General features: G+C 35.8%; 2 protein-coding genes across 2 annotated transcripts; one reads left to right on the plus strand and one right to left on the minus strand.

The window, feature by feature from the left end:
- The first annotated feature begins 5,412 nt into the window (after positions 1-5,412).
- On the plus strand, positions 5,413-12,201 carry LOC107905227 (SWI/SNF complex subunit SWI3C). Its single transcript, XM_016831825.2, has 9 exons — positions 5,413-5,623; positions 5,732-6,244; positions 6,935-7,467; positions 8,713-9,073; positions 9,161-9,234; positions 9,884-9,996; positions 10,227-10,288; positions 10,399-10,577; positions 11,481-12,201. The coding sequence occupies exons 1-9, from the start codon at positions 5,602-5,604 to the stop codon at positions 11,943-11,945; spliced, it is 2,322 nt and encodes a 773-aa protein (XP_016687314.1). The 5' UTR covers positions 5,413-5,601; the 3' UTR covers positions 11,946-12,201.
- Positions 12,202-13,053: 852 nt separating this feature from the next.
- Positions 13,054-15,030, minus strand: LOC121217904 (BTB/POZ domain-containing protein At4g08455). The gene is made up of 2 exons (XM_041094506.1): positions 13,835-15,030; positions 13,054-13,675 (listed from the first exon to the last, which is right to left on the minus strand). The coding sequence occupies exons 1-2, from the start codon at positions 14,186-14,188 to the stop codon at positions 13,208-13,210; spliced, it is 822 nt and encodes a 273-aa protein (XP_040950440.1). The 5' UTR covers positions 14,189-15,030; the 3' UTR covers positions 13,054-13,207.
- Between the last annotated feature and the right edge of the window lie 4,636 nt (positions 15,031-19,666).

A 19,666-nucleotide genomic window follows, 5' to 3' on the forward strand; every position in this document is an offset into this window, starting at 1 on the left:
TTTGACGGGTCTATATATAATATCAACTCTACTAAAGTCACTAAATTATTAATAAGTTACAAAATAGTCATTAAGGTATTTGAAAGTTTTCATTAAGTCACTAAATTATTTGAAAGCTTTACTTTAAGTCATTAAACTATTCGAAAGTTTTTCTTTAAGTCACTAAATGATTAAGTTTTTTTTTTAAGTTCGACTAACGAGCTCCAAGCGACTATTCAACAATTGGTATAGTAGACTAGTATTCATCGATAAGTAGAAGAACATAGCTCCAAGCGACTATTCAACAATTAGTACACTAGATTAGTATTCATCAATAAGTAGAACATACCTTAGATCCAAGTTGATCTGACGGTCAGTAATGAAGATTGGAAAATAAAGTTATTTGGACTCTGGTTTGCATATTTGTGATGTTCAAAACGAATTTCATATAAAAAAATGAATTGTAGAAGAGAATGAGAATAAGAGTTTTTGATTAGTACAAGCAGTGAGAACAAAGAAAGTCATACAATAGTGATTTTAACAGTTCAGTGACTTAAATGAAAATTTTTTAATAGCTCAATGGTTATTTTGTATTTTTTTGAAATTCAATGACCAAAATGTAAACTTACTAATACTTTAACCTTGAGTGGAGTTTACCCATAATATTAATACCCTTTATATTTGTCTAAGTTACCTAAAACTTTGTTACTTTTTTGTTTATGAGTAAAGGAAGGGAAACCCTAAGCACTCAAGCCCTAATCCACAGATGGAATTCTGATGGGGCGAATTCTGGGAACACGCGAGGCGTCATCATCGAAGACATGCTTTAATAACTCTGGGCATTCCTCTAATGTTTGGAGGCCTCTGATATTGACATCAGCCATACGAGCTAGACCATCCGCAAGCATGTTTTCCTCTCTAGTTCCATGAGAAAAAGTAACACGCCAATCACGATTGATAAGCTCCATAATACTCTGGAATAAACGGTTGGCCTGACGTAACTTAGATCTTCCAGTAATGCTACGGATGATGTCAGAATTATCGCTCACAACCTCCAATCTACGGAAACCTTGGTTCCAAGCAAGGACCAAACCATCATATAAGGCCCAAAGCTCTGACATGAAAATAGAGCCAATACCCATATGATGATGAAAACCGATAATCCATGCACCATTCTCACTACGGATAACACCTCCAGCCTTCCCAAGCCCTGTTGCCGAATCCCAAGCACCGTCGACGTTGAGTTTCCTCCAATCCCTTGCAGGGGGTTGCCATCGAAAAACTCTCTGCTCAGTCCTTGTCATCTGGTGATGCCGGATAGGCCCTCCTACATCTGCATGTCTTGCCCAAGACAAACTAGATTCATATATGTCCCAAGATTCCTACGTAACATCATTAAAAACAGAATCATTTCTTTGTTTCCAAGCAAACCAACACACTATACTAAAAATGGTGTTCCAATTAAAAGTTTCATTGTTGAATTTGCTATTCTTATTGATATTAGCTAAGAACCAATTAACAAAGTCATGAGCAAAGAAGACTCCCTGATTATCCGGCGGTATAAGCCGTTTCCACACCGAAATAATCGCCTTACAATCACGGAGGATGTGGAGTATACTCTCATGAGGCGCATGACATATCTGGCACAATTTATCCTTTGTCAAAGTCCTCTGTTTCCTCTCCGCGTTAGTTAAGAGTTTTTCCTTACATACCAGCCAAAGAAAAATCCTAACACGCTGCGGGCACTTTAGAGTCCAAATCTGCTGCCAAACTGGATCCTTATAGTCCCAAGTAGATTCCATCCTCCTAGCGTAAGCCTCAGAGACAGTCAGGACCCCATCTTTCGCCCCTTTCCAAGCTATGGAATCCGCACCTACAAAAGGATTAGGCGGGCAAACATTTGAAATATAAAGGAGGGCCAAAGGAGAGAGATACATATCAAGCCTACGCCAGTCCCACTCATAATTTTGGTTAATGGCATCCACAACTTTCCACACATAAGGAATCATGACTCTGGGCTTTTTATGTTGCACGAGGGGGCCCAGCTCAGGGATCCAGTTAGCATACCAAAAACTCGTCTCCTTCCCATCACCAATGGTAGGATAGATGTCAGGGTGAAGATCATCCCAAATTTTGGCGAGGGATCGCCAGAAGAAAGAAGCGCTACCCTTAATCACACTATCCGGAATTATATCACCAACATGATACTTCTCTCTAAGGATTCTAACCCACAAATCATTTCTATTAGCTAGAACGCAAAACCTTAGCTTCAAGAGGAACGATTTGTTATGATCCTTCAGACGACGGAACCTCGACCCCCATTGCTTAAAGGCTGACAAACAGACTTCCATTTAACCAGAGAAGTCTTAGCATCTCCATCTTTCGTTCCCCAAATGAATCGCCGAATAAGTTTATCAATTTCCTTTATGATGCTGACAGGAAGCATAGCAGTCTGCATAATGTAGTTTGGGATAGCTGCAACCACCGACTTGGCCAGAGTAATGCGCCCCGCAAGGGAGAGAGAATTAGCATTCCACCCTGAAAGTTTACTTCTGACCCTATCAATTAAAAATTGGAAAGTCGCATTCGTGACTCTCTCATGGAACAAAGGCATTCCCAAATAAAGACCAAGATCATCCACTTTAGAGAAACCCAGCCTGTTACTAATAGCAGAAGCCACCTCCGATCTCGTATTAGGAGAAAAGTAAATATGCGTCTTAGAAGCATTAACCTTATGACCTGAGGCCATACAAAAGCGATCAAGGATATCCGCAATCACCTCCGCTTGACCAACCTTCGTCTGGCAGAAAAGGATAAGATCATCAGCAAAGAAAAGATGAGATAACAGAGTGCCATTCTTAGTAAACACAATAGGTTCCCTGCTTCCACCCGCAACGGCTTGCAAAATACTGTGACCAAGTCTTTCCATTCCTAACACAAAGAGATACGGAGACAGGGGATCACCCTGACGGATACCACGAGAGGGAACAAATTCCTCAGTCAGCGATCCGTTCCAGAGAACATGCATACGAGGAGAAGAGGTGCAGCGCATGATAATATCAACAAGATTTTGAGGAATATGAGCATCTATAAGAGAGTCGTGTATGAACTCCCAGCGAACTCTATCAGGCTTTTTCCAAATCCACTTTGATCGCCATCCATCCCTCCTTCCTCTTAAGAGTCTTCATAGAATGAATAACCTCTTGGGCGATAATAGTATTATCGGTAATCTGACGACCAGGGACAAAGCTGACTTGAGTGGGGGCCACAAGTTTAGACATAACAGGCTTCAGCCGTTGGACAATACCCTTAGTTACCATTTTATACAGGACTGAGCATAGACTGATAGGACAGAACTGAGACACCAATTCAGGGTTATCCACCTTCGCAATAAGAACAAGCAGAGTGCGGCTAAGAAGAGGACTAATAGCTTCTCCCAAAAAAATACCCTTAACCATTTGGCATATAGACGGACCTACAATATCCCACTGACTTTGGAAAAAAAGAGCATGGAAACCATCAACCCCGGGAGCTTTTAACGAGGCCATACTAAAAAGAGCCTCACGAATCTCAGCATCATGAATCGGGGCCTTAAGCGCATTGATATCAGCCGATGAGAGCAAAGGGAAACCACCTCTGGAATATGACCGATCCAGAGCAAAATTGTCAACCGTATACAGATCAGCAAAATATTTCAACGTAGCTTGTTGAAGACGATCCTTATCAAAGCACCAAGAAACCCCATCCAGCTTCAAAGTTTCAATTTTATTGTGCTTGCGACGGGCTAAAGCCTTTCTGTGAAAGTAGCTTGTATTACGGTCCCCATGAGATATCCAGGCATCTCTAGACTTGTGTTTCCAAAGCAGCTCTTCATAGTCCAAAATCTCCTCAAGCTCCACACGAAGATCAATATCAAGAGAAATAAGACTGACAGTACGGTAAGATTCAAGAGCCTTCTGAGCACCCTTAATACGAGCTATAATTCTCTTTTTTCGATGACTAAGAATACCAAAAACCGATTTATTCCAGGCAATGATTAACCAAAACTCGTTTTAAATTCCTTTATGTTATCTTTTAAAATATAATTTTTAATTTAATATTTTAGATGGTTCTTCTTTTATTAAAATTTTAAATTTAAACAACTTGATATATTTTTTAATCTTTATATAATATTATATTTAATTTTATATGATATAAATTATATCAAATATAAAAATAAATAAAAATATAAAAGAATAAAACATGTCGGCTACACTCAGTCCTTGAATCTGAAGTCCAAACTCAATTCATATTTTAAATAGATCTAACTTTTTTTAAGTCTATTTTTCTGATTTCGTACTTTGCCTAAGAGATGAGTATCCATTTTTTTAAGTCTATTTTTTTGATTTCGTACTTTTTTTAAGCTAAAAGACGAATATCCGATAATCCTTTTGATAATGAGATTGAGATGCAAAGAGGAAATCAAATCATACGGAGAGAAAATGAACCATTTATATAGAGGAGACGTATAAATACGTACGATCCCATATACCATATTGGTCTCCCAATTTCATTGAGTAATGGCCCCGAAAAGCACTTGGTGAAGATATCATTAAGTACATGTACAAAAAGCCGAAATATCATGGGACTCGGTAGAAACAAAGCCCTGACGTACTTAGAAAATCAAGTCCCATGAGACTAGAGGCCACATCCATCCATGTCAAAAGACAGAAAGGATTATTATTGCGACCAGACCTTATCCTACTGAAAAAATGTTCAGAATCTAGCATACAAACAAAGCCCGAGAGAGAAGCGGGATTGGTGACCAACGGCCAAACAAGTGATCACCCTAACAACAACTAAAAAACTATAGAAACTAAGATAACAAAACTTGCTCGAGATCTCCTATTGGAGATTCAAGTAGGTCACTGATAATGTAGAAATGGTCAAGGGGGTGGCTCACTGGAGGTGTTACCAACATTGAAATGCAGCAATGTGGGATCATCTATGCAAAGTTAATTGTTGATCTCTCTCCTACCTTAAAGATGCATGGAGAAGAAAGATGGCGGTGGGTTGCGGGAAGGGGGCTGCTCTTACCCAAAACTAAGCTGGCTGATAAAACGGGAGCAATGCATGGGACCAAAACAAGCTAGCCAAATATACAGAGATAGAGAGGAGAGAGAGGTCTATCTAACGCCTAACACCATGGTCAAAGAAACCAACGGAGTTGGCCGCTATAGGCTAATTAATTATAATTTAATGATTCCTAATTTTTTAATTCTATGCACATATATATAAATAAGATCATAAATACTCAAGAAGATATTTATTTAAAATCATAAATAACCAAATATAAATCTTTAAAATAAAACTGTAAGTAATTTAATAAAATATATTATTTAGAAAGAAAAAAAAAGGTTTACCTGCGGATCGCACAAGAGTTTTCCTTATTATCATTTGGCGCAGTTTGTTATTGTTGAATAAAAATAAAATATATTTGGCGCAGTGAGTCACTTACTGTTTTCCCTTCCCTTTCCCTCTTCCTGAAATTCCCCTTTTCTCATCCTTTCCGACAATTAGACCCCACAATTTCTCCGCAATTTTCTCTCTCTCTAAATTCCCTCTTTCCCAAATTCAAATCCAATGCCAGCTTCTTCTCCTTCAGGCAATCTCTCTTCTTCAACTTTTTCATTTCAATTTCTCCTTAATAAAAAAATCCCCCTTTTTTCTGTTATTTATATTTAATTAATTCTTTAATTTTCCATTTCAACAGATGGTCGAGGTCGGTGGAAGCGGCGGAAGCGAGACCGGAGACCCAAGCATCTCCAAGAAGATAACGATGTTCCGGAGGAAGATGTAGAAGAGGAAGATAACAACAACGAGGACATCGATAACCACCGCGATAACAATTCCGGGGACGATGCCGGAGGGGGATTTAGGGATCCGTCTTTGGCGGGGTCCAGCGAATGTGAGGTTCTGGCTGATGGTGGAGTTCGCATCTCGGAGTTCCCCCCCGTGGTCAAGCGGACTGTGAACCGTCCTCACGGTTCTGTGATGGCGATCGTGGCGGCTGAGCGGGCCGGTTTGGTTGGGGATAGCAAGGGCCACCAGCAGGTGGCTCTGGCGGTTTTGGAGAACGTTTCGTACGGGCAGTTACAGGCGGTTTCGACTGAAGCTCCCATTGTTGAACCGGAGAAGTATGTGATTACACCTCCTCCGATAATGGAGGGGCGTGGCGTTGTTAAGAGGTTTGGGAGTAGGGTTCATATCCTGCCAATGCATTCAGGTTCAGTTTTTCTCTTTCTCTTATATCTCTATGCATTAACTTTTTGCCCGGTTTCAATTCCTAGTCTGATTAGAGCGAAATAGAAACAACTATCCGTAGATGACTCTTGAGTTTCAAAGGACAGCTTTTGTTTTAATTTTCATGTGCTTTTGATGAAAGATATAACTAGATCATGCTTATTTATGTTAATTTTGACCAACGTTATCTTTAGATATTTCTGTGATGTTTTCTTAAAATTTGAACTTTTTCTTTGCATCGTGCTTAGTGTTACATGAAAATGGTCTCTTTAAACACTTTTGCTATTAGTAGGATTGAATGGCTTGAAAAGTGTATACTTTGGTACCTTTCTTTATAGGACTGGGGAACTTTATACTAATCTTTGTTTTACTTGATTTTAATTGGACTCTCTAAGATGTCTTGGTTTAGTAATTCAATCTAAATCAAAACAGAAGTTCAGCAATTTACACTTGGGTTTGTTCTATTTACTTGATATGAGTTTCATGTTCTGTCTGTTGCTTAAAGAGTATGAGCAAGATATTACCACAGATTTATTTTTTGTAAAGCACTGACCTTATCTTGCACCCTCTCTCACTTTCCCTTTCCCTTCCCCCCTCTCTCTTTCTGCACTTATCTGTCTTCTTAGTTGTGTATTAATATTTGGCTATGTTTGTGGGATTCCCTTTCAAGCAGAGTGGTTCTCACCAGCCTCCGTGCATCGACTAGAAAGACAAGTTGTGCCACATTTTTTCTCTGGAAAATCACCTGAACATATGCCGGAAAAATATATGGAATGTAGAAACCACATTGTTGCCAAGTATATGGATAATCCATTGAAGAGAATTACAGTTTCTGATTGCCAGGGATTGATAGATGGAATCAGTAATGAGGATTTAACTCGAATTGTTCGGTTTCTTGATCACTGGGGAATCATCAATTATTGTGCAGCTGCACCAAGTCATGAGCCTTGGAGTGCTGGGTCCTACTTAAGGGAGGAGCCAAATGGCGATGTTCATGTGCCATCGGCTGCATTAAAGTCTATTGATAGCTTGATCAAATTCGACAAGCCAAAATGTAGGCTCAAGGCAGCTGATGTTTATTCATCATTGTCATGTCATGCTGACATCTCTGACTTGGACAATAGAATACGAGAGTGCCTAGATGAAAACAATTGCACTTCATGTTCTCAGCCCGTTGCCACTTCATATTATCAGTCACAGAAGGAGGTATGTGATTTTATAGCCCTGTTTGTCTTTATTTATTTCATGCTATGTCTTAATATCCTCATTCTTCCCATTGTTCATCCAATGAATATCTTGCTGTATATGTACAATTTTTTCCTTAAAAATTTAGTGAACTACTTAAAACAAGCCATTTAAGATAAAAAAAGGAAAACGAGGCATGTTTGATATGGAACAGAATCAGAATTAGCATCTATAAGGGAATAGGCTCCTGGTATTTTATTACTGGCCTTCTTCTTCTGGGGTTTGGGGAAAAGAATTAATCCCCTTTTTGATGTTCTTAGAGAAAACCCCTTTGGTTTAGGATTTTGGGAGGCTTCTATATATTATCATGTTGACTGCCTAGCTCACACCAACCTCTGAGGTTGGGTTCAAATGTTGTTTTCTTGGTTCCTCATCCTACAGTATATATATTAAAATCAGCCGCACATGCAAATAATGCCTTCAATGTTAATTGGATTATAAAACATTAACACTGGAAGTTTTCTATTGGAGGTTGCAATAGTGTTGGGGGGGGTTGATATCATCTGTAGATGCAGTTCCGTATGTTACAAGTGCTGGGGCTTTTTTTGTATTTGCATTTTCCAAAAGTTTTCCCTATATCCTCAACAGAAAGGAACTAGGTATTTTAAACAACTATTGCTGAGAGTATATTTCTTGTGTGCTGTGAGAATACTAGGTACTTTTTTATTTAATTTTGGTTGTCAAGAAAGGAACAATAAACTATTTCTATCCTCTGTTATAGCGAAGAAATTTTTTGCTAAAGCTTGCACTTGTAAGTTGTAACTATGAACCAGTAGATGTGGTTTAGAAAGCTGAGTTAGTGCTCACTTGATTTGATTTGGTATGGTCTGGTTTCTGAGCATCAATTTACTAGTTCAGTGTGTGGTTTAGGTTTCTTTGGGGTGTATTTTGGATATACAATCTAATGATGAAATAAGGGATGATGAAAGACATTAAATCATGCAAATCAGTTATGTAATATCTTATAGATGCTTGCTTCAAAGTATTTAGAAGATGGAATCTTGAGGTGAACATTTGTTTTATTCCAGTGTAAAAGGATAAATTTGATAAGTACTTGTAGTGGAGCTGAGTCTAAAGTGCTGTTTGTGGACTCATGTCAAGTTTGTAGATAAACATTGATTGACGGGAGAATTTGTAAACTTTTAGATTTACCTAAATCTTGATGTTAATTGTGCACATTTGTTTCTATTATTGGCTACTTGACAGGTTGATGTACTGCTGTGCTCTGATTGCTTCCATGATGGGAGATTTGTTTCTGGTCATTCAAGCATAGATTTTGTTAGAGTAGATTCAACAAAAGATTATGGGGACCTAGATGGAGATAGTTGGAACAACCAGGAAACTTTACTGTTGCTTGAGGCAATGGAAATTTACAATGAGAACTGGAATGAAATAGCTGAGCATGTGGGCACTAAGTCAAAAGCACAATGCATACTTCATTTTGTACGTCTACCCATGGAGGATGGCCTATTGGAAAATTTGGAAGTTCCGAGCATGCCCAAGTCAACAATTGTTGCAAACGGAGACAGCCAAAGATTACACTCAAACATGAATGGGAGTCTACCAGGTTTTTTTTATACTTAGGTTCTACTTGCCATGGAAATTAAGATGTTATGCATGTTAACCTTTTATCTAATTTTTGCATGCTTTTCAGGGCCCAGCCTTCAAGATGCGGATTATCAAAGCAAGGTTCCTTTTGAGAATTCTGGGAATCCAGTTATGGCTATGGTATGTTACTGCATTTTTCTGACACCTCATTACTCTTTTAACACTTTATTAGTCATTTAAGATTTAGGATTGTAATATTTCACTGTGGAGTATGAACATTGAATCATTTATTCTTTATTTCTCTAATAAATTCCTCAATTTTAAGTTCGTTAAATGATGTCATTTTCATGTAATTTGCTGGTATTGTAGTAACCACCTTTGGCACACAAAAATGGGGAAGCTTAAAATACTTCTAATGTTGGAATTACCTTTTATCTTTTTGGTCAAAAAAATAGTGTTCTTTTGGCCTCATATCAAAGTCACTATTAAGGTTTATTCCCTTACTCCTATTGGCAGTTTGGATGAGAAAAAGTCTAAATGGATCCAAAAGATTTTAAGCAGTTTGTGAGTGTTAATTTGCTTTTTAAAAATGTCACAAATTAGGCTTCTATTAGCATTGAAATTTTCATTTCATCAATAATGAGTTTGTGATGAAAATTGCAAAGATGGATCCAAATTGGCATCTTTTGTTGTTGAAAATTGCTTCTTAAAAATGCAAGAGCTGAACTTTTACCCCAAGAGATTGTGATAAAATTGTACTCAAAGATGAATCTCATGGTATTGCTAATTTTTCCCCATACATGGGTCTAACTAGTTTACAATATTCTAGGTTGCTTTTCTGGCATCTGCTGTTGGACCAAGAATTGCTGCTGCCTGTGCCCATGCATCCTTGGCAGCATTGGCTGAAGATGTAGATAAGGAAGGTTCGGGACATGGTAATAGGTTAGTGGCATATTCTCATGATTCCAAAAATCTTCAATGCTATTATGAGGTTCTTCTCTGATGATATGAATTGAATTTTGAGCATACAATGTCTTCCTTCCAAGTCATGAAGTTTTGTGGATTGAATATTTGAATATTTCTTTGCTTTGATTGGATTAAACCAATCTAAAGTTTTTTCATCAAAATTCTTCCTGCTAAATTGCTTATTACTATCCATTTGAACCGTGAAGGATGAATATGGAGAGTGTACATAGTAGAGAAGGTGGTTTACATGGTTCCGTTCATCAAAAAGGTAGTCCATAAGTTTAACTTGCACTATTTTCACTACATTTTAGTTCCCTTTTTTCTCTCCCATATTAGGTTTTTTTTTTTTTTGTAATTCATTTTGCATAAAAACTCCAGAGAACTCAGCAATACATTCATTTGGTCAAAATGAGGCAGAGGATCATCCACTATCTGCTGAAAAAGTTAAAGCTGCTGCCAAAGCTGGCCTTGCAGCTGCAGCTATGAAGGCAAAACTGTTTGCGGACCACGAGGAACGAGAAATTCAAAGGTTATCAGCCAATATCATAAATCATCAGGTGTTTTTCTTGTCTTTTTCACGTGTATACCTGGTAATGATGTGGAACTTTATTTGGCTGATAAGAGAGTTGACTTCCGTTAAAGACTTGAAACCAGGACAAAAGAGGACTTGTCCTGTTGCATTTATTGCACACCTTTGTTATTTAGCGTAGAAAATGGAACCAAAAAAAGGGAAAAAGAAGGGCAAAGTTGCATGCCTTTGATTTTGAAATTACATAAACTTGTACTTGGAGATGTCTTAAATTTGAAAGATACATTGAGAAGTTCTACGCTGTTGAGATCTGTTTCTAGGCTAGGGTTTCTATATTGTTCTTGATCCAAGTTGAATTTTTCTTTAGTACTTGATTCACATATCTATTACTGCCATGGATACTGGCTATGTTAATGCAACTCTCCTTGAAATACCTGTGTTTAGACCTGTTCCACGCATATTCATAGTTATGGGGGCATGATCCTCCATTTATATAGGAACCACAAAAAGAATTATCATATACCCATTCCAGGTACATACCTCATCTCAAACTTATCCTTGAATCCAATGCTAGTCCAAGTAGCATATGATACTGGAATCCCGGGCCCTGGCTGGGATATTGATAATTTTGTGAAGTGTGTGTTTTCTGTTCATGTATTCTTTTGAAAACCAGAGGCTACTTAATAGTATCAAAACTTTATAGGATTATCGCTGCTGTTTTAGCATCTCCCATAAGTTATCTTAGAATTATGTTTAAGGTTTCTTCCTCGTATACTTCCTCGGATTATGGTGGATGTAAAGAAGATGCAACAATTAGATATTTGGAGTGTCCATCGAGATTTCATTTTCTCGGAACTTCCAAAACATTCTATTCTTACTTTTAACTTGTATTATAAATTGTAGATAAACTTGTTTTCAATCTGTATCGCAGTTGAAGAGATTGGAGCTGAAGCTTAAGCAGTTTGCAGAAGTTGAAACGTTACTCATGAAAGAATGTGAACAAGTGGAGAAAACAAGGCAAAGGTTTGCTGCTGAGAGGGCTCGAATTGTATCAGCTCAATTCGGAACCACCGGAGTCGCTTCACAAATGAGTGTACCTGTGATTTCTTCTCCCATGGTTAATAACATTGGCAACAACAGGCAACAGGTATTGTCAGCCTCACCTTCAACGCCAAGCAATTCTGGATATGTTAACAACCAACCAGTACATCCCCATATGCCATTCATGCAACGCCAACCAATGTTTCCTATGGGTCCGAGGATGCCCCTTACAGCCATGCAAGCATCCACATCAGCTCCTCCTAATGTCATGTTCAACTCCCGAGGGAATGCACAACCAACTCTTAACCATCCACTAATGAGGTCGGTTTCCGGGACTGGATCTGGTCTAGGTTGAAATGAAAGAGTCAAAAATAAAATTTGGATTTTATTGATGGAATTCATTGGTGTTGTTGATTTTCTGCGCTTCGGAGACAACCAGTAGCTTGGACGAACAGTTGAAGCATCTTCAGCTTCAAAATATAGAACCTGAAGCAATTTTTAGGGTTTGTAACATCATACAATTAATGTAGTTTGGGGTTTAATTATGAAATATTGAGACTAATTACCAAAATTAATTTTGTATAAATAAATTATCTAAAAATTTTAGAGCATCCCAATCGAATGAAAACTAATGCGCGTCTATTCTTGCTAATTTTACTCTTCCTGTAACATAGAAAATTTTGAACAGTAACGCAGTGAAGTGGGCTCCTTTACATGGGGACTGCAGTTGCTTTTTTCTTTTTCATGTGTGTTTATATTGTTGAAGTCTCGAAGAAAATGGTCTTGAATTCTGTCAGTTGATAATTTTGAAGAGTTTCCTCAATGTGGGTGTGGTTGAACTTTGATGCAGATCAAAGTAATGGATTATAGTTATTTGGAAAATCGATAATTTGTTTTATATTAGAATTAAATCTTTAACCATTTTTTCATGTATTTAGAAAATCCATGAGAGTTAGATGATCATGATTTTAGACTTTGCTACGAAAAGCAATGACATGAAATCCCTGCAACTCCAATGGAGAATACCCTATTAGAGCAAAACATCTAAACCCGGTTCATTCTTGTCATCTAAAAAAACAATCCCAAATCATGCAATGAACTTAAATGGTCAGAAAAGCTCAATGCATATAGCATCCGATGTGAGAAGCCAAGGACCCTTTCCGACAAGTTGGATATATTCTTCCCTTCTCAATAAGCATATCCATTCTTGTCATCTAAAAACCATCCCAAGTCATGCAGATAACTTCAAATCTAACCAAAACATGTTTGGGAGAGATTAAAGGTTCCAAAAAGCTCTCTGGGTATGGCAGAAAAAGTAACGTTGTAACAGAGATTTCCTCAACCAAATATCATCAAACATTCTTCCCTTAGTGAGCTTATCCATTCCTGTCATCTCCAAAACCATCCCAAGTCACCCAAAATAACTTAAAATTTAAGCAAAACAAGTTCGTGGGACAAAAGGATAAAAAAAACTAAATGGTTATGGAATTCATTGTAACTTCGTATCACATATTTCCCCAACCCAATACCATCAAACATTCAAACTCTTCTTCTACATACATATACTAAAATTTCATCCAATATCAATGAACAACAATATCATTTGATCAGAAATGACTACGATTTCATTGAACAATCTTTATGAGCAGCTGTATTAACCTGTTTAGAGAGGTAAGCTTCATAGATTTCCACTACAAGCCGAGGATCCTTTTCCACAAGTTCAATATATTCTTCCCTTTTAGTTAGCTTATCCATGTTGTCTGTTATCAAACACAAAGCCGCATCGAGGACGAGTTTGGCGTTGTGCTGGTGAGCAAAGGCATAGCTCATAAGTGAATTATCCCAGTTCAATTTCGATACCAAGAACTTCTCACAATACCCTTTGAGATGCTTCACTTGGTATTTTTCAGCTAAGACCAGAAGATCACAAGCCATTTGTTCATCCAAGCATGCTTCTGCAGTGTACAAATAGTTTACAAAGGCACGAAGAGCATCGTATGATACATCACTTACTTTGATTGTTCCACTTCTGCTTTCTTCCATTTCATTCTCCAGCATTGCTTTGAATACGGGTGATCGATTCACCTGGTTTCACCATCAAAATGTTTATAAATTATGAACATTATAAATAACTTGCTCGGTAACATAATTTCTAAATTGGGTTTTAAAGCAGATTCCGATTATAGCGATTTTCTTTTTCATATTTGATAAGAAATTAAAAGAATCCAAACAAATAGGAAGTACCAAAACGGCTTTATTGGCGGGTACGAGCACAGGGGGAAACCCAGGAGACCCATCATCGGAAGCGATCAAAACGACATCGGAGAAGAAGGGACCGGGAGTGGTGGTGGAGCCACGGTGGGCGTGATCAAGCGGAGACCAAAAGCGTAAGAAGGCGACTTTGGCTTTGAGATCTTCGATCTCTCGCTTCAACTCTTCCTCGGTCTCGCTTGCTTCCTCGTAGCACTCCTTGCAAGTGCCGGCATCGCGTGATCCGTACTCTTCCTTGCACGATATGCACTTCATGGTCTCGGCGTCTGTATCGCTCTCCGTATCGGACTCCGATCGGATTACCTGGTTGCATCGGTGTCTTCGCATTTTTTGGTTTCGGCTTTGGCAACTAGCACTATAGCCAAGTAGTCTGGTTTTTTTCTTTTTTAACAATTACACACGTAAAAGTAAAAATTTATTGAAGCCCAATTGAAGTAATGACTAGTTATTGCCGCTATCTTTACTCATGGCTTGACTTGTACTTGTACTTCTTTCTTGCTTTGTTCCATCAACTATACTTAAATTTTGTTGTTTAAAATATTGATCCTTCCTTTTTTTTAGCTCTGTTAAGAAGTCTTGCTTCTAATATCTCTCTCCTTCAAGAATACCAAAATCAGCCTTAAAATTGTAATCCCTTCGATTGCATTTTAAGATTACAAACAATTATTGACTTCCTCCTTGAGCTGTCCTCTTATAATACAAAACACCACTTTCCAATTACTAGCTTCACTTCCTCTAGATTGGGATGTAAGCTTCAGCCTCCTTGACCCTTGTTCTTTCTTCATTCCCACTTGAGGTTACATTTGGCGGTATATCAATGGCTCTGTGTATATAGTATAGCATCCGCTTGATTTGTTCTAGCGTACGAATTGAGTTTCAACATTCCTTCTGAAAAAAACCACCACATTCCTTGCCTTCCATGTTCCCCACAGAATGCACATGAAAATTGAGTAAAAACCTATTGCTTCCTTGTACTCCAGCTCAACCCCATTCAACCATTGAAAAACCCTTCCCTAATTTAGTTCAACAAGACATGTTGGATTCAAACAAAGAGCCAACTTCCAAACTAGATGGCCCGCGCAAACTCACAATGGACAAAGAGGTGTTCCACCATGTTGTCATATGAAATATTCAAGTTCCTTATGTCTCTCTCACACTTCCTAAGCCTGTCTCCCTTAGATACCTCGAGAGCCACTCAAAGTCTTTTATCAATCCCATTGGCATCCAAAACATTGGTCTCTAGAGTCTTTTCCATTTCTTCATCAATTCAGTACGAAATTTCCTCCATAAGAGGAGTTCATAAAGCCTCCTCCTTGTCCTTTCTAAGCTCCTAGGTTGCATCCCACACCTATGTAACTTTTATCCTCTTTTATTTTTATTACCGATTCCGTTTGTCACCTACTTCCACCAGGATTTCGGAGATATGGAACAAGTTGAGAAGCTATGAGAAACGAGAGTATCGTTCATAGAGCTCCCTTGGGTTAAGTTGATCAAGGCAAGTTTCTCACCAACGATTAGTTTCTGTGCCACTTGTGATCTACTTAGAAAGCACCTTTTGTTTCTCATTAGATGCATCCATTAGGCTCTGCACCTCATTGTTAAGCTGGATTACCTTATTGATTCTTATAATATGGTGAGCCTCAATAAGGGTGTTAGTGTTGTCAATCACATGTATATTCTTGTTCAAAAAGCAGTTAGCAATGCATTTGATAGTGGGGTGACCAAATAAAAAGGGTTTACCAATAGGTGAGAAGATAATAAAAACAATCTCATTACCATATAAAGTGTAGAGCTCGCATATTATTTTGTAGATTCATGATCGGCGTTTTGAGAATGTGATCAACCGAGCTTCCTTATTTTCGATAATTTTAATGTAACATCTCAAAATTTTAGATGCAGTAAACGGTATTTTACCAGGAATGTATAAGAATAATTATCAAGAAAATGGATTGATATTATTGGAATAAGTATATTGGAGGTGGATTAGATATTTGAAGAGAAAGTATGAATAATGAAAATTTAAGTAAGAAATAAATTAAAATTTTGAGAAAGTTGGAAGACTAAACGTGTAAATTTATCATTTAGGGAAGGAGGTGAAAGTGAATAAATATTCTTTTATGAATGTGGTATGGATATGTGGAAATAAAAAAATTGAGAGACTAAGTTGAATAAAATGAAAAATATAAGGATTAAACTGTAATTTTCTTTTGTCTCACCAATCATATTTCGACACAATTAGTACTTAATCATTACTCTTTCCATAATTATTTATTTCAAATAGTTACCGTATTGTCCTTCAACTTTTTCTATAATACAACTTATGAGTCATATTTTCTTTTGGTAAGTTTTTACCTCTAATCCCTCCTCCTTTTTCCTTTAATTCATTTTAATCATTTCAAATCTTAATTTCTTACTTTGGCCTTGATAATTTTCACTCCCTTGTAATCTAGTCAATACCCAGGATTTATTTTTCTCAATATACAAGTCTTTCCAAATTCCTTCTGTATCTGTCTTCACCATCTACTAACATTGATGGTTTTCAAATTATGACTTTTTTAAATTATAATTGATTCACTATTGATTTGACATGATTTCTAATTCATGAAATTTTGAGGATATTACAATTACAAATTTATATTTTACATAAATTCTGTAATAACCCGAAAATTAGTGGTGTCGAAAAAAAATTTCAGGACTATTTTTCGTAAATCAAGCCCGTAAATATTATTAAATATTACGGAGTTATTTTATAAATGAATTAATTTCCTAGTAATAAAATTCAAAGTATGGAACAAAGAACAATAAAAAGAAAGTATGAATTAGTTTATAGCGGGATAAACAATGGTGTAACCATTTTCTAAAAAATTGATATTTTATTTTCATCCAAAATATGGAAAAAAAATAACAATAAAAGAGAAATATAAATCAGTTTCTAGCTGGATGAAAAATGGTCCAACCATTTTCTAAATAAAAAATTTCTTTTCTTAGTATGATAATAATTTTATTATTTCTCCTTATTTAGATATTTTCATCATTAAAATGTAAATCAATTTTGAGCACATTTTCAATGTAACATTTTAGGCACTAATATGAACTACCGTGGATTGGTTTTCTTGATTTACTTTATTACAAAACTTTGTGTAAAAAAATATAATAGCAGTCGTTGTATTACCTTTCAAATTGTATTTTCTAGTAAAGAGATAAAAATGTAATTTAGAATATAATATAGCGACTGTTACAATAATTTTACAGAAATATTTGAGGAGTTATAAAGAAATTTGGTTTTCTTTTTCTTGAGAAAGAATAAATTAGTTTTATTTTATTACATGCAAATGAAAACGAAAAACAAAATGAACATTACAACTCAATTTTGTCTTGATTTAATAAAATACACTCGTCAAAACTTAATTGGTCCATTGAAATTTTTAAAAAATCTACTTACATCTCTCTTTATCCATAAATATCGGGTTAGGTTTAAAAAATAATATAATTTTCTTATAAACTATTAGTTTTTAGATAATTTTTAAATTTAATTTTTGGACACTTATGATAATTCAAAGTACTTATACATATTTGTAAACATGAAATTCATGTTTTCATTAACACATTGCAAGTGTAAATTCTCCAATATATTAATCACCAATTTATTGAAAGTAAATATTAGTATATATTCCTATCGGGTTAGGTTTAAAGAATTTTTATTAATCATCAATTTATTGAAAGTAAATATTAATGTATATTCCTATCAGGTTAGGTTTAAAGTACTTTTATTAATCACAAATTTATTGAAAGTAAATATATGAATTGATACTACTGGTGTTCATGTACAAGAACCGAAATGGAAATATGGCTAGCCCCTGAGTAGTCAAGGAAAGTTTAACTTGTTTACAACTATCGGTGACCATGGTCGTATCTAGGAGTAGGGGCATCCTCAGCAGGACCTGTTGGAGCAACCATTGAAGAAGCGATTGCAATCTTCTTGCTCCGAGAGATATGGAATAGGTTGAGAAGTTTCGAGAAATGAGAGTATCACTCGTAAAGCCCCCTTGGGTTAAGTTGATCAAGGGGAGTTTCCCACCAACGATTAGAATCTGCCCCACTTGTGATCTGTTGAGCAAGCACCTTTTGTGTCTCATTGGATGCATCCATTTGGCTCTGCCTCATTGTAAAGTTGGATTAGCTTATTGATTCTTACCATACGGTGAGCCTCAATAAGAGCGTGAGTGTTGTCAATCACATGTATGTTTTCGTTCAAAAAGCGGTTATCAATGGATTTGATAGAGGGGTGACCAAATGTAAAAGGTTTTCCTGCGGTGAAAATATGATAAAAAAAATCTCATTACCGCATAAAGTGGAGAGCTCACCTATTTTTTATAGATTCCTAATCGACATTTCGAGAATGTAATCAATTGATCGTCCTCATTTTCAATCATTTTAATCTCAATCTTTTGTTTTCTTTCTAGTGTTTGCCATTGCCAAAAGATGGGAGGACAAAAGAAATAAGAACCAAGGTTACAAAGGAATGCTCTATTAAACTTTTGGGATATTATGGAATGGAAATCTTATTGAATGGGATGCATATATATATAGGGGATAGAAACTCAAGAATTGAAGGCCCAAACTAATGAAATTAGGCCTCTAAGTTATCTCCTTTCACTCTAAGTTCTCACATTGGTATGTATAATACAAATTATCTGTCATTTTCCAAAATTGTGTTTAGTTAGGTTATGGTACTATAGAAAATGTGTGTCAACAAGTTGATGATAGTCTGATGTTTAACAATCAATGATCTATTTAAACTTATTTTATTACGCATGAAAGATTGCAATGTTCGTATCAAACCACATGTAAATGAAAATAAAATAAAATAGCACTAAAAAATCACAATTTAATTAAAATTTATGTAAAATATCAATTTGTAATGGGCTCCAAAATTTGAAACATGGGCCAAATAATTCCATTTCAAATGTAAGCCTAGAATTATTACTCACCTTCTGAATAAAGAACAATAAACGGAAATTATAAATTAGTGTATGGCGGGATAAAAAATGATGTAATCATTTTCTAAAATAGGGATATTTTATTTACCTAATATGATAGTAATAAAAGAGAAGTATAAATTAGTTTATAGCTGGATAAAAAATGGTCTTAACCATTTAAAAAAATGATATTTTATTTTCCTAATAATAGTAATTTTATTATTTCTCTTTATTTGGATATTCTCACCATTACAATGTAAATCAATTTTGAGCACATTTTTAATGTAACGTTTTTGGGCACTAATATTTTAAATCACATTTTCTAGTAAAGAGATAAAAATACAATTTAAAATATAGTACAGCAACTGTTATAATAATTTTATTGAAATATTCGAGGAATTATAAAGAAAATCAGTTTCTTTTTCTTAAGAGAGAATAAATTAGTTCTCTTTTATAAAAGACATGCAAATGGAAAAAAAAAAACTTTAGAACTCAATTTTGTCTTAATTTAATAAAATATACTCGTCAAAGCTTGGTCCATTAAAATTCTTAAAAAATTTATTTACATCTCCCTTTATCAATAAATATCGGGTTAGGTTTTAATATATGATTTCCTTATAGAATGTTAGTGTTTAGATAATTTTCAAGTTTAACTTTTAAATATTTATGATAATTCAAAGTACTTATATTTGTAAACATGAAATTCATGTTCTCATTAACACATTGAGTGTATATAATTAAATTTTGTTTTAATTAACTTACACGTAATATACAAGTATTTTATTATTGTAATTTATATAATAAATAAAATTCAAATCTCTAAATT

Source organism: Gossypium hirsutum, chromosome D05 (genome assembly GCF_007990345.1).
Source record: "Gossypium hirsutum isolate 1008001.06 chromosome D05, Gossypium_hirsutum_v2.1, whole genome shotgun sequence".
Classification (NCBI taxonomy): domain Eukaryota; kingdom Viridiplantae; phylum Streptophyta; class Magnoliopsida; order Malvales; family Malvaceae; genus Gossypium; species Gossypium hirsutum.

Excerpts from the sequence above, each read along its gene's own strand:
- LOC107905227 (XM_016831825.2), top strand. The coding sequence starts at position 5,602 with ATGCCAGCTTCTTCTCCTTCAG. Across the intron at positions 5,624-5,731 it reads GCCAGCTTCTTCTCCTTCAG|ATGGTCGAGGTCGGTGGAAG; the intron begins GCAATCTCTCTT and ends CCATTTCAACAG. Across the intron at positions 9,235-9,883 it reads GGAATCCAGTTATGGCTATG|GTTGCTTTTCTGGCATCTGC; the intron begins GTATGTTACTGC and ends ACAATATTCTAG.
- LOC121217904 (XM_041094506.1), bottom strand. The coding sequence starts at position 14,188 with ATGCGAAGACACCGATGCAACCAGGTAATCCGATCGGAGTCCGATACG. Across the intron at positions 13,676-13,834 it reads CCGCCAATAAAGCCGTTTTG|GTGAATCGATCACCCGTATT; the intron begins GTACTTCCTATT and ends TGGTGAAACCAG.